Consider the following 15,539-nt stretch of genomic DNA (forward strand, 5'->3'; position numbering starts at 1 on the left):
TTTGAACTAGTCCAAAGGACTACAAAACTGCATATCCTTTGGCCCAGAATGGCCAAGACTAGGGTCCATTTCTCAAAGAGAACAAATAAAAGAGAAATGGACCTACTTATACAAAAATATTTATAGCAGCTCATTTTGGAGTGGCAAAGAATTGGGAATTGAGGGGATGCCCATCAACTGGGGAATGGCTGAACAAGTTGTAGCATATGACTGTCCTGTAAGAAATAACAAGCAAGCTTCTTTCAGAAAAACCTGGGAAGACTCATGCAAAATGAAGTGAGCAGAACCAGGAAAACATTGTACACTAAAACAGCAATATTTTAAGGAAGACCACTTGTGACAGATTTGGCTACTCTAATCAGGACAGTGATCAGTGATGAAAGATGCTCTCCACTTCCAGAGAACTGAAGTGCTCTAAGTGCAGACTGAAGGATACTTTTTTGGGGTACTTTATTCTTACTGTTTTCTTTTGCAACATAGTTAATATGAAATCTGTTCTGCATGTATAACAGAAATCAAACTGATTGCCTTCTTCTCAAGGTAGAGAGAGGGGCAGGAAGTAGGAAGAGAATTTGGAACTTAAAAAATTTTTTTGAGAATTTGCTGACTTTATTTATTTAAATTTTATTCCAGTAACAAATCTACACATAAGTTTTCCAAGGTTACATAATTCAGGTTGTCCCTCTCCCCTTGTCCCTCTCTGGAACTTGAATTTTTTTTAAAATGTTAAAAAAAAGTTTACATGTAATTGGGAACTATTTAACAAAATAAGCTTTAAAAATGAAAAAATACTGTTTTTAAAAATGTCTTTGTCCCTACTTGAAATTTCTCTCCCTTTTTTATCCCCATGTTCAACTGCAGATTAGAGTCATTTTGTACCAACACGTAAGCTAGCAGCAAACTCCTACATGACTTACAAGTGATCTATTAAGAACTCCCATTTAATACAACCTTGTCTACTCTGGAGAGAAAGGCTAGATGCCCTAAATTACAAATTAACTTTGTCTAGTTTTTTCAAATCAGTTCTCCTGGTGGTTTCTCAGAAGACTCTTATAGGGAGCATGAGGATTGGAAGAACCACATCTCCATGCTGACTCCCACATGCCCACGGAACTCCATGATCCATTATTTCATTCATGCAGTATTTAGATCTTAAGCCAAACATCCAGGGTGAGCTAATGAGTGGGAGGTGATCCCTGAAATGAAGCTTTGGGTCAAAGGAAGAGTTTTAAAACAGTCAGCAGCAGGGAAAAAGCAGGATTCCGTTTTTGATGGCATTTTTGTCACCAGAACAGTCAGTGGAAGTTAATGACCTGCTTGCACCCAAGTCCTTTACTATGAATATATTCAATCAATAATCAATAGCTTGTGCCAGGCAACTGTACTAGATACTGAAAATACAAAAGATAAATGAAACAATCCCTATCCTGAAGAGAACAGGACCAGAATCACCTTCGAGGGGTGGAGGAAGCAAGGGGTCTTCACACGGGGCTGAGGCTTGTCCTGGTCGAGAACTTGATTCTTACCAATCTGCTTCTTGGGCTCTGGGAAAACCACCTTATGCTAACCCAATTCACAACAACCTGATTGATAAACTAGAATGCCAATGACTAATTTTCAAAGAGAAGAATCACCAGCAAGCAGAATCAAATCTTCCTGTAAAGTTTTGCTTAGAAAACCAGATATTCTGGGTCAGGTCAAACTCGGCTGGCCCAATTCGGTGACTTCCAGCTAAATGCAATAAGACACCAAAAACTATAAAATGAAGTAAAAGATGACTTCCCAATAGGACACAAAAGGCTAAAATCCCTCAAAGCTAGTAATATAGATAAGACAGCAGGTGTTTCTGCAGAGAAATGGGAATTCTGCTAATGGCTTGGATACCAGCGCCAAGGCAGGCCTTTTAGGCTTCTGGCAACAAGGAAACCAAACCAATGATGGTCGGGAGAGCAGCCTCCTCTGCTCCTCTCCACCTCCTTAAAGGGAAATCCGCCCCATCTACACAAAGCGGTGCCACTCCTACCGCCCCAGACTCATGACGTTTGCTGGGCAAAGGGTCAAAATCCAGGCAAGAGGCTGTGGCAGCCCTGATGATTTCAGGTAACCATCTCCTCCTCAATGTACTGGAATATATAAACTGCTGGAGAGTCTCTCACCTGGGCAATGCTGGAAAATACTAACTAACTTTGTTTTATTCTTTGTCTCTCTTCCCAAAATAAGCTGTAATCTTTAAACCTGAACAGAGGCATTTAGACTGATGTGACAGGACGAGGACAGACCACTGGGGAGGGAACAAATGCATGTCCTAAGAGTAGAAGAATTCGGGTGCAGGCCTCCCGCCATATTTATTTCCTGAAGGGCAGTTCTTCCTAACCACATCATACTAACTGCTTTTCTACCACATCAATGGATTTAAATAATGAACGCCATTCTCACAAGATAGATTCAGATCAAAGACCAAGGCATTACCATGGGAGGCCGATTACACCCTCATCATTGTTTCTACACTTTTATTTCAATGGATATTCTCTAGCCAGGAGCAGCAAATCCAAGTGGCTGACCTTCAGTGTTACCTGTAACGCTTGCAGCATGACATTAGGAAAACGGAAAGAAGTGGGAGTTAGGAGGGAGAAGAAAGCAAGTGGAAAGAAGTAGCCTAACAGTAATCACACCAGCATAACAGGATGCCCATCTCCATTGCAGATTAAAAACAAATTTGTCAGCTTAGTACTTAGCATTCCAATATGTTAGCCCAAGTGTTTAACTAAAAAGATTTAGAAACAACAAAAAAAAAAATCTGGTTTTGTCTTTTGTTGTTTATATAATATATTTCTGTTATTTCTTTTTTTAAACCCTTACTTTCTAAGACAGAAGGGCAGCAAGGGCTAGGCAAATGGGGTTAAGTGCCCAGGGTCACACAGCTAGGGAGTGTCTGAGGCCAGATTTGAACCCAAGTCCTCCTGACTCCAGGCCTAGCATCCTATCCATTATGTTACCTAGCTGCCCCTTTAGATTATCAATTCAAAAATCTAAGGTCACCCTCACTTCTCTGAAATAGAATAATTTTTTCTTATAAGATTCCAAGTCATTATTGCTTTTTCCTCCTCTCCCCTCACTTTTGGCAGCAGAGGCCTGAGCTGGGTTCAGTGAGCCAATACCAGTAGTATGGATGGCTTTTTGGAAAGAGTTTCACTCATTTGTCCCAAGTCAATTTGCACTGTAACTTCTAAAACAGTGATGCCACTTTCAAAATCCTAAAACTTGGTAGAATTGATAATATAATCTCTCACATCATGAGGCTAGAGGCTTTGCTGGGTGAGTAATTTTTGATCAATGTTTTATTTTTTAAAAGTAGCAGGAACTGAACAGTGCATGATTTTTAAAAGCAAACATTTTTTACTATCATTTGGAGTGAATGCAAATTTTAGTTGGATATCAATGACTCATAAAGCATTTTTCAAATTGAGGGTATACCACACACGGAAGACAGGCAATAAAATGAAAATTCCTACCTTTGCTCTGTAAACATATCCCAAAACCACTACAACAACTTCTGTAATAAAAACCAACAGCAGGATGATCACAAACTGCAAGGAGAAATTTGAGAGAGAGAATTAACAACATATAACATAAAAGATATATGGAGTCAGTTGGGTTTAAAGAGTGGTCTGAGATGCCAGCTAGGGGTTTCACAGTGGAATATCGATGCAGCTTCAGACAAACACTCAGAACCCCAAGGAGTGCCATGAGCCCGGGAGGAGTAGGGGAGATCAGAACAGGGAGGGGCACCACGATGACCCTACTCGGGGAGGTCCTGACTTACTGTGGCGAGTCCACAGCGGCTTTCTCGAATGGTTGCGCAGCATCCGATTAGCCCAATGATGAAAAGAAGGGTTCCCACAGCTATGATCACCACTGCAGGGATGAGTGTGTACACGTCTTCAAAGAAATGGTCGTAGTCATCATAAGTGATGAAGACGTAGGCTCCCACGTAGCACAGGATGCCTGCTGCAGCCTGCAGGAAACAAGATGAACAAATTGGCAAACATCTTTTCACCCTGCCCAGCAACATTTTTCTCATTATTTGGTAAGTTACGATTTCATGATGATTTTCCCTATTACACACAGATTAGTGAAGCAAGCCAACTGACTGGTGTCTCCAACTTTTGAGTAACAAAAGTATTCTGAAAACAAATAGAATGATTTTATTCTTTTAAAAAACTACTTTTAGCTTTTGTTTTTCCATTGCATTTTGGAGAGACCTTTCAATCCCAGAAGGGAAGCCGCTGTAATACAGAATAAAACAGCTGGTGGAATGACTGAGTCTGATGGTGTAGACAACACTTTGTTCCCCAATTCCTACAATTATTCAGAGTTGGACTTCTTCAATGCTCTTTTTAATGATATTACTGTAGTCATTCTGTATACTATTCTCCTGTGAGCTTGGGGCCCTTTCTAAAGTTCTGATCTGATGAGGGCCCATTGGGGCTTGCTCATACAAGTCTTCTCTCCTAAGTTGAAATCTGTTTCCAAATTTTGATGGCCCTTCCCAGGTGAAGTCTGTACTTAAGCCAGCTAAAACTGTCAGAGGCCATGTCTTCTTCCTGGTCACCCCTTCCTTTACGGTCTGTGTTCTCACAGATGAATGTAAACTCCTTGAGGGCAGGGGTCAGCACACAAGCATTTATTAAATTCTCTCCATTCTCGTTCCCTACAGTGGCTCCCCTCCCGTTCTGAAATGCTGCTGGCTGTTGGGCAATTTTTCTTTATAATGAACCAAAAGCAGGAATTTCCAGCCTCTGGAGCCAAGCAGAAAAAAGTTCATTTCTCTTTTCCACACCATCCTTCAAGCTTCTGAACACTGCCAGGTGCCACCCTGCTCACTCCCAAGCCTGGAAACACGCCTAGGCCCTCCACCTCTCTTTGGGGGACACTGATTCAATCACAGCAGGCCACCATCCTGCCTGCTCCTTCCTTTAGGTGTGGGGAACCACAACCCCATCGATGGCCAACATGCTCTACTGAGGCTTGTGTGAAGGGAACCCTCTCCCAGGATCGTGCATTGGGTCTTAACTGCTGTCCCTATGATCCTAGTTATGTATCTAGTGCGGGTTATGGGACTGAGTTTGAATCAGACGTGATTGGAGTGGACCCAGAAGGGAGAGGGAAGAAAATTGGAGATGAGGAAGTGGGACCTCTTTCTGGAGGAACTGGCCAAGCGGAAGGTGGCTAAGGGAGCCATATTGAGAGCACCCACATGGCTAAAAGGCTTTTTTCACTAACTCTCTCAGGCCTTTACCTATCCAAGTAAATACTAATAAACTTTATGGAAATTAAGGACCAGAGTCCTAAATTTTATTTGTTACAGGCTGAGGTATAGGACGACATCAGCAGAACAAATTCAAACCCAAAAAACCCTCAAAAAGCACGTATTATGTGTGTACCATCATGTTGAAGAAAATGAAAAAGATCCAATGATAACCCTGTCCTAGGGAGCCTAAAGGAAAAGCCCCACCTGCAGACGACTGATTATAGACAACAATACAGAAACACTTATAAGGACCTACTATGTGCGAAGCTCTCGGCTGCATGCTAAGGCTACAAAAATGAACCACATTATCCAAGCTCCTGAAGGAGGGAGGGTAAGGCATAAACATATCCCTAATAGCACCAACTATGAACTGGGTGCTCTGCTAAGCAACTTATAACTGTTTTAGCAAATCCTTACAAGCACCCTAAGAGTAGGTGCTGGGAAGATCCCCATTTTACAGCTGGTCACACAGCTATTAAGTGCCTGAGGCCCGATTTGAGGTCAGTTCTTCCTGCGCCAAGCCCAGCTCCACCCACCTCATCACTAGCTGCTCCTTAAGTGAGAACTATTAAAGTGCTGTTGCTCCGAGGCACCAGGACAGCCCACGAAACGCTGTCTCAGTGCTTTGCTCCCTGAGATTTGTGAAGTGCTTGGGGGGTTTGCGAGCCACTGAGAGGGATCTTAACTGTTGCGGCGGGAGCTCTGGGGAGAGGCCCAGCCAGGGAAGAGGTGAGCACTGGCTATGCCAGAGGCCGCGTCCCTGGGGGAGAGAGAGCAAAGGCAGTGGGAGTGTGTTCCAACATTTAGGCTGATCTGTAGAGGGCAGGACTATCACAGGAAGGAGTCCTGATGGCATCTTTCTTTTGAAACTACCCCCCGCCCCCCAACAACACACATGCACGGGCAGATCCTCGAGGCTCAAGGACCACGTCAGTCAGAAAGCGTCACTGTCGGGGGCAGCTGGGTAGCTCAGTGGATTGAGAGTAAGACCTAGAGATGGGAGGTCCTAGGTTCAAACCCAGCCTCAGCCACTTCCCAGCTGTGTGACCCTGGGCAAGTCACTTGACCCCCATTGCCCACCCTTACCAATCTTCCACCTATGAGACAATACACCGAAGTACAAGGGTTTAAAAAAAAAAAAGCGTCACTGTCTGTGCTCTGACACACGCTGGGCCTCTGTCCAACTCGGTAAAAAACGTGGGTAACATTCCTTTTTCATCCTCTCCAGGTTCTTGGGTTAAGGAAGCCTTAAGTTCCATCTGTATAGTTAAGAAATTAAATGGTTTGCTTGTAAATGTCAAGGATTTTTTGCTTTGAATAGTGGAGCTGGAAAGGGGGGTGAGAGCCATCTGGCTAGCCTCCCACCTTCCGGGCCTCCTCGGTCTCTTCCGTCTTCTGCTCATCTGGCGTCTCCTCCCTCTTGGGCTCCATCTTCTCAGGTCCCTTATTCAGACATGGTCAGGAGGCCAGTGTGGTGCCCCTCTTGCTAGGGCCCTTCTCAAAGCACTGACCATAGATGGGCAGTGCTAGAAGTCATTTCTGTCCCAAAGAAGGCACTGTGGGAGTGCCTGCAGATCAAAGCATGCATGCTTCACTTTCTCTCCCTCATGAGTGTTTCCCCGTATGTGTATGCATGGGAGCACTGATACAACCTAGATCACACCATTTACTGCCTGGGGAAGGAGGGAGAGAATCTGAATCACAAAATGTCCAAAAACACTGTCAAAAGCTGTTTGTTCCTGCACATAATCGGGGGGGGGGGGGAGGAGAGGGGGGAAGACGACGACAGTAAAGCTCAGTGGTTTATGTAGTAGGTGGCACAGGCAGGACAGCTCAGGTCTCTTGACTCCTAACACATATCACTTACTGTGCTTCTAGCAATTATGTGTGTCAAACACAGCTGGCTACCTCAGACACAGAGAAATTCGTCTGAGTACTGCTTGCTAGCAAAAGTACTTGAGTTTTGTCTTCTATCACTAGAAGCGATTTACTGACTGTCCTCACCAAACATCCAGGCATCCTTGACTACAGACTCATGGTATGAGAGCAGGTTTGGATTAAATGCTTGGAGATCCTTGAAATGCCACTGATTACATGCTCATTAGCACTTTTCTCCAGAAATTAAGTGTAGGAGTTAAGCAATTCACAGCTTTGGTTCCCACAGCAACCAGAACTTGGCAGCTCCATAGCTCTCTGCAATATGGTACTTCAAGGCTTTAGACATCACATGCATACCCAGGAGAAAGAAGGAAGTTAAGGTGCCTGTGAGAACCTAGTTCTAACTTCCAGGCTCCCATTTACTATCTATTATAAGGTATGAGGACAGGAAACACTTGCCTGAGTACAGTGGGACATAGCTCCAAGTGTTTAAGACGACCCAATTTCAACTCTATTTTGGGACTGACAGAGGAAATCTGTTTAGCTCTCTTGGTTCTACCTTTCTGAAAGCTCCTTTTCAGGTTTCTGATGGTTCCATTATCTTCCCAAATCCATGATATGCATGGCCCTCTCCCTCTTCCACTTCTTCCTTCTCCACAGGGCACCTTGGTGAGCTCATTCTTTCCCATAGGTCCAATCACCTCCGCAGAGCAGAGAACTCCAAGCAGAGTTCTCCTGGACTTCCAAGGCCCTCCTTTCCCACTGCCCACAGGATACCTCTACCCAGATGTCCTATTAGTATTTCAAACTCAACATGTCCAAAATTGAAGTCAATCACTGTTCTGCCTAAACCTGCCTCTTTCCTCCCAGATTTGAGATCTCAAATCATCTTCAGCTGGGGGGGAGGTGGGGAGAGGAAATACAAAGAATTGAATTGGCGGTCCAATCCAATAGATTCTCCTTGCACAGTTTTTACATTGGTACCACTGGCGACTAACTTCTGGACAATAGTCAGACAAGTACCTCTGACCTAGTATTCTGCAAAATGATAGAGCTAGACTAGATGCCAACTAAGGTCCCTTCTAGATTTATGGTTCTTAAGAAATCTTTATGTCCCTCATGTCACAGATGAGGAAGCTCATGGCTGATAGGGGATCTGGCCTGATGGGAAGTATTCTCCAGGTCCAAACTCACCACGTGCTACCACATCATGGCTCCTTCATCAGTTTCTTTCTCCTAGGTTTTGTCCTTCAATATAGATCCTAAACTTTAGAGCTGGAAAAGGCTTTTAGCCAAGCACTGTAAGCATGAGGAAATGGAGACCAAGATACCAAGTTAAGGTCACAGAACAAGCAGAAAGGGCAGCATTTGAACCCAGGTTTCCTGATTCCAAATCCAGTACCTTTTCCATTACCCTGCATAGTTGCCAAAATAAGTTTCCCAGGGCCCCAAAATAACCAAATCATTCTCACATGTCAACATTTTCAGTGGCTCCCTACTTCCTATAAGAAAAAACAAATTCCTGACTGAGCCCTCCAATCTGGCTCCACCTATTGGATCAACCTTATTTCAGTCTCCCCCTCACATATATGCCAGTCAGGACAGACTACAAAGGCCTGGATGCATTAGCATTTTGTCACCAGCCTCTGAGCCCCCGTTAAGTTTTCACTTGGCACTTTGTCCAGGAAAGGTGATCTGGATGGGCTGCTGGGCTCAATTAGAGCCTAGTACATTGTTCCAGAGACTATATGATGAAGAGATTGACCAAACAGGGAAGTTTCTGCTCTGATCCATGTGAGTCCATGTATTCAATACAGCAAATACATATTACTTCTGTGTTTACATGTGAGCTACCCCTCACATAGGTGTGAGATGGAAAACATGTATATAAACACACAAAGAGTAAAAAAATCATTCATTTAGATAAGGCGAAGGTAAGTCTCAACTGGGAAAAAAAAGTCTAGATTTAAAAAGGTGAAAGTTTTATTAATTTCAAGAAAACATTAAAAGTCTTAAGTAGAAATCCTTCTATTGGAAGAGTTAACTCTTCAAATTATCAGCATCAATTTCCCAGGATCCTTTAAAAGTCCTTACAAAAGCTGTGCTCACTTAAGTAGAATGAACAGCCTACACTCTTGCTTATCAAACCCTTTCTTCATAAATAGTGTAAAGCTAAAGGCAAACTTTAAGCCAGTCTGGGCATTATTCACCAATTATTGAATCAATGATATATGAATTGATGAGACTACTGCACTGGGTGCTTTACTGGCTACCCTCTCTCTCTTTACCTTTTAGCTGATTTTCTGATTTCCATTCAGTCCCTGATTAAACACCTATGACACACATATGAGATACTTTGCTACTCTCTTATCATATGAATTAGCCCATGATTTTTTATTTTTGGAGACTGTCTCACCCAACAATACTAACTAATTAACCAAAGCTTTAGCCTGCTGTCTTACTAACCTGGGCAGACTTACCTCCCTATTAAATGAGTGCCTTTCATTCCCAGGGGCTTACCATACAGGTCATCAACTTCATAAGGACACAAAATTAATCAACTTTAGTTCAATTTTGGCTCAGAGCTCCTAAAACTTAATCTGCCAATCTTGGCCTTCCCACTAGCAATGACTCTCAGAATGCACCACCACACCCAGAGCAAAGAAGTTTTTCCTAAGCGTTTCCTTTAAAAAGTGAAATTTTAAATTATGCTACTTTAAGCCAGGAGAGAAACAATATTTTTAGGTAAAGAATATAATAATGGACCTAGAAAATAATAATGGCTTCAAGAGATCTCTAGTTCAGACTCTGTTCTCCAAGTAGTCAAATGACAACCACATGTCTAGAAGGCTTCTGGGAATTTTCCTTTTGAAGGTATTCAGGGACAAAGATTCCATAATCTCCCTTGGTAACCACTTTTTGTTGTCCAATAAATTTCCTAAGCACCTTCTATGTAACAAAGCTTTCTGCTGAGTGCTAGACCATTTTTTTCATGTTTTATCAGGTTAATAAAACCTTTTAAAAAGGTTACAGTAAACTTTTACAAAAATGAAGGCATGCACGCAAATCTTAACTAAATGGAAACTATATTTGAATATCCAGAACTATTTTTAAGCTACAGGGGAAAAAAAATCATGGGTCGAAAACATGCAGAGGACAAAGAACCTTGTGAAATTAAATAGTAGCTGGTTTTCAGGGTAGTACACAGAAGAGTTCCAGATATTTATATTTAAGATATGAAATAAGAGTGATGAGCCTGAAGGGATTCTTGCAACATGGGAATTACATTGTTAAGTGTTGCCTAGTAATGAGGCAAGTGAATGGCTTCCAGTGATGTCACCCTCTACCCAGCTTAAGGCACTTGTCAGAAATAGATTTCTAAGTGGTGGCAGAGAAACAAGCCAACAGCAGCAGATGCCACCAGACATAGAAAGAGTGCAAATGAAGGCTAATATCAGATACCATTTGTAAAACTGCCTATCCTTTTAATAGAATGTAAAGTAGTTCTTTGCCCAGGCTGCAAACTAGTCAAAACTCAATCTATCTCAGCCTGAGTTGAGAGCACAACAGAGCTCTGTTTTAGCTATTAATTCCAACGGGGCGACTCATTAGTAGTAATTCTAGTGACACAATCAGTACCCTTCAAAATACATGAGAGTAGAGCTGGGTTTATATAAACTAAAGTATGTGTAAGTAGGAAACATGGAAGCTCACAGAAACTTGAGCAATTCCTTCTCTTCTTGAAAAAAATCAATATGCAACTTAAAAAAAGAATATAGTTTCTGAAGCTGCAAGTTACACTGATGCTATCAGTAAGTATAGTGAGCCATTAAAATGGTCAAGCCAAATTGTCCTAATCATGAATATCCAAAACATGGTTGGGATTTGTTTAAGGTTTGGAGCTTTGCCCAAATAAGCAATCATGGAGATAAGAGGAAGGGAAAGTGGAAAAGGGCAAGAGAGAGAGAGAAAGGATGAAATGCTATGGGGATTAGAAGAAGTAAACTGATTTAGGACATCACTCAAAGACTGAAGGACAGATGTGGAACTTTCCAAACTAATAGGAAGGAGGAAGGGTGAGAAAAATAGGGAAATTTGACTTCAATTTTCTATCTTGAGAGGGAATTAAACTATTAATAGCTGCTTCTCTTTCTCCTTCGCACAGTATAGACCCCAAGAAAGGGCTTCTCTCCAGAATCACATCCTTATGCCTTTCTTCTGCCTTCTCCAGACCAATTCCACATGCCTATACTTTTTGGTAAAAGCATGCTCCTGCAGAAAACTTTCCAGGGGCACCTGTTTAGATTCAACTGTCAGGAACTAGGAAGGATGGTGAACAGTTTTACTTTTTTCTGAAGGGAGTGAACTAGTTGCTACTGCAACCAATCCAAATCATTAATTTGCTTAGAAAAAAGGCACATGGAATAGCGGTAAGTACTTCAAAGATCCCTGAATCTGTTACTCTGGGGCCAACTAGAAGGATTCAAGAACAACTTTGGCCAAAAAAAATCCATTTTCTGGTCAACCCTATGATGGGTCTCTCCAATATTAGTTAGCTAGAGTGTTCCTCAGCTGACAGATCATCATAGGTTTTTATTTGAAGTCTTGCCTTCATGCCACCATCAGAAGTACTAGAATTTTCTGGCACACGTACATGCCTTCTATTGGAGTCATGATTTCTGAACTACTCTGGCATTGCACCTCAAGTCTAACTTCAATAGAATCACCACAATGACCCTTCAATTCAAGCATGTACCCACGGGGATGGGCAAAGATACAGCAAGTAATCCCAGAGCCAGAGAGCTAGCTAGCTGATGAGGGGCCTCGGCCAAAGAAGGGGGCTGGTGAGAATGAAGAAAGGGGTGCTGAGAAGGAACTGGGATTGCTAAAGAAACCCAAATGGTCAGTTTTACAACTAGACCCAGGGTGGGCCCTGGCATGTCATTCTCAATCAGTCAGGGTTCGAAATCACTTTATTTGGCTTTGGCTGCGAAACTCTGATCTTGTGACTACTAATTATAATCATATTAATTTATAGCAAACACCTCTTTGCCTAAGCTTCCAGAAAAACAAATAATCCTTACACCAATGTTGAGATTGCCACTATATGGAAAATCACTACCAACCTTTTTTAAAAATAAAATTTCCACTAGTCATTCTCCAGCATGCCTATTTATAGGTTTCATTTTTTGATCCTACAGCAAGCAGCCGCTCATGACAGCAGTTCAGATGCTTTTACCAAGTACAAAGCTCCCATAATTCACACGAGTTTCTAGAATAAATCCAAAATATCTCAATCCCTTTCTTAGAAACTCAGAATATTTTTAAGTAGGGTTTGTTGGACTTATTCCTTCAAAATGAATTAAATCTCAAATATATCAAGGTAGTGAGCATCCCCTTCCATCTACTATCTACAGCACCTTTCCCAATCTCCCACATTTTTTCCTCTTGGCATTCTGGGTTGGAGCCTGCCCTGGCTTTGCTTCATCCTTCAGATGTTTTCTGACGATGTATTTTAACACATTTCTAATCATTCAGTGAACCTTATCCTTTCAAAAACACTACCCTTCAAGAACAATTGTGGACAAGAAAGTCATTCTATTGTTAAACAGTTTGGTTGACAAGCTTTTTTTCTTGCTGTTAACATTGAAGTAAAGACTTGAAAGGAGCAATGTTTTAACATTTTTTTCCCATAACTGAGCCCAACGCTTGTGTCCAGAAATTGGCCATCTTCCCTTTGTAATCATCCCCTATTTTAATAAAGTTTTTAAAAACAAATTTTTACTGGTATCTTTTTTTTTTGTTTTGCTTGGATTTCCCTCTATATCCCTACCCCAATGCCCTAATGCAGAGAGCTATCCCTCAGTGAAGAATTTTTCTTAAAGAAAAAGTAGATTAGACAAAACTAACCAATGCATAGACAAAAATGCCACGATTTGCCATGTCTAGCAGCCATGGACTCCTCCTCATTCCTATATCCACCCAACAGCCCTGGAAAGGAGAGGAAAGGATACTATGTCTTTCCATAACTCATATATAAAGGCTTATTCTTTATGATTTCAGAAAATTGATTTTCTAATGTTTTGTGGGGGCTATTCTTTTCATCCACACTATAGTCATCATGGTGTCTACTGATTCGTGACTCTGCCCTCCTTTCCCAATCAGCTGGGTATGAGGTGAGACCACAGGGCTGTTTTGATTGGGTGCTTCTTAGAAGCAGCTTTCTGGAGCATTCTTTTCTATGGTCTTCACAGGGTGGCCAAACACTAATGAGTCTTACCAAGAGGGAAGACAAGAGACTGTAGCACATTTAGGAAACAGAGCAGCACTTCCAAACATGCCAAGATCTGACTCCCTGAAACAAAAAACTCATCTTTTTAACACCAATTTCCAATGATGTCACATGGCTGCAAATCATGGACTATTAGTCACCAAAGAATTGACATTATGACTCATCCAAAGGAGAATGGAAAAGTGCAGAGTGGCCCAAATGGGCTGCAACAAATTGCTAATGATGTGCAGGAAATGCAGCAGAAAGACTATGAAAGACAGAGACTACCAGAACAGGAGGTAGCAGCCAAAGGCAAAAATGACACAAGACGGAAATATTCCATGCTGGAAGATCTGTGGAAAGAAAGGCACACTCATGTATTGCTGGTAGGTGTGAACTGATCCAGTCATACTGGAAAGCAATTTTCTGGCTAAGTAAAAAGTCTCTATCTTTTGACTGAGAGGATCCTGCTGCAAGGTGTTTACACTCCTCACCCCCAAGCTAAAAATGTCAAAATATTCACAGCAATATTTTTTGTAGTAACCTTGAACTGAAGACAAACTAATGCAGAAAGAAAAGGGTGGGAAGGTAGGCTAGTCTTCTGGAGAGAGTGAGAAAGAACCAAGCACCTAAGAGAGGGCCCCAAGAGCACTGGGTGAAATTCCTGGTCAGGATTTATTCTTAAGAGGTCATAGACCAGGGTCACTGAAGATGAAAAGGTGTGGATGAGTTCTCAAAACCTCAACAAGTATTTACCCCAGGTTTAATTGGTGATTCTAAAAAGCATGGCTTTTTTCCCTTGTGGTCCACAGAACTTGTACAGTGCCATGACTGGAGTACATTCCTTGCTAGAACTGAACTGAGTGCATGCAACTGGGTTTTAACAAATCAAATGAATTTCCTAAAATATTTTGCTTATTCCCTGGGATGCCAAAAGCTCTTATTCCAAGTTCAGATGACCTCTTTTCCCCAATTACTCCTTTCTGTCGTACTTTAGAATGTTTTTCCAACCTCTCATTTCTGAGACATACAGCATGTAATCAGGCCCCTAGTAGATGGGCAGAAAATATTCCCTTTAGATCATGGATTCAGAGTTGCAAGGGTCCTCAAATCATCTAGTTCAACTTTCATTTTATAAGAGAAGGAATTAAGGGCTGAAAAAATGTAAGTGACTTATCCACGGTCACAGAGGTAATAAGCAGCAGAATTAAGATTTGATTCTGGGTCCTCTAGTCCTTTTTCTGATTTACCCATCAAAGATCAAATTAGAAAAGAAATGCCTTATGGAGGATGCCACTCTAGGTTTCTGAATACATTCTGTACCACTAGGCTGCAGGAAAGAACTACTGAGTAGCACACGACCTTTCAATACACCACAAGAAATCTACAATAATGCCTCTATTCCCAAAAAGGTTCAAGGTCAATAGCACTGTCAGAAATCTCATTCTCAGAGGGACAAGCAAGGCAGAAGGCAAAAGGGCAAATTCTAGGATTCAGATGGAGGTTATGGTATAAAAACATTAAATATTAACAAAAATTCCTGAGACAGGAGGAGGAAAAAAGGACCCTGCTCTCATGCAGAGGGAAAAGAAATGCTGGGGATGTGCTGATGGGTTTGGGGTCTATGCCACTGGAAAGAATGGGACACATAGATTCTTCTACCCAAACAACTAAGTAAGTTGCTAGCACCAAATGATGTGAGTTTGAATCTAGACTCTTTGCTACTGTGTGACCTTGGCCAAGTCACTTTTCCACAGTGAAGGGGTTTTGATCACTCGACTGATCACTAAGATTCCTTCTAGCTCTCCATCTATGATCCAAAAGTTGGGGTGTGTGTGTGTGTATATATATGTTATAAATGTGATCTCAGGAGTCACTGGGCTCCTCTCAGACAAATCCTTCTCTATCTGCTTGCCTATATCTAAAATTCCTTTAAGGGACAAAGCTTTTCATCCCACAACTAGAGATTAAAGTTCAAATGTTTGACATAATACAGTTACACATTCCTATACAAATAAAATCAAACAAGCTTATTAAAGAGTATCATATCCTTTCCTGTTTTGATTGGGAGATGGGTAG

The 15,539-nt window shown here is 41.8% G+C and overlaps 1 protein-coding gene across 2 annotated transcripts in view; it reads right to left on the minus strand.

The window, feature by feature from the left end:
- TSPAN3 (tetraspanin 3) overlaps nt 1–15,539 on the minus strand; it is a 30,795-nt gene that overhangs the window by 9,281 nt on the left and 5,975 nt on the right. The window contains exons 2-3 of one of the 2 annotated variants that reach the window (XM_044662913.1): nt 3,824–4,015; nt 3,513–3,587 (exon numbers count right to left, since the gene is read on the minus strand). In XM_044662913.1, coding sequence (XP_044518848.1) covers nt 3,513–3,587; nt 3,824–4,015 — 267 coding nt within the window. The remainder of the gene's footprint in view (nt 1–3,512; nt 3,588–3,823; nt 4,016–15,539) is intronic. The other variant, XM_044662914.1, reaches the window with a different exon arrangement.

This window comes from Gracilinanus agilis, chromosome 2 (assembly GCF_016433145.1).
Source record: "Gracilinanus agilis isolate LMUSP501 chromosome 2, AgileGrace, whole genome shotgun sequence".
In the NCBI taxonomy this organism is placed as follows: domain Eukaryota; kingdom Metazoa; phylum Chordata; class Mammalia; order Didelphimorphia; family Didelphidae; genus Gracilinanus; species Gracilinanus agilis.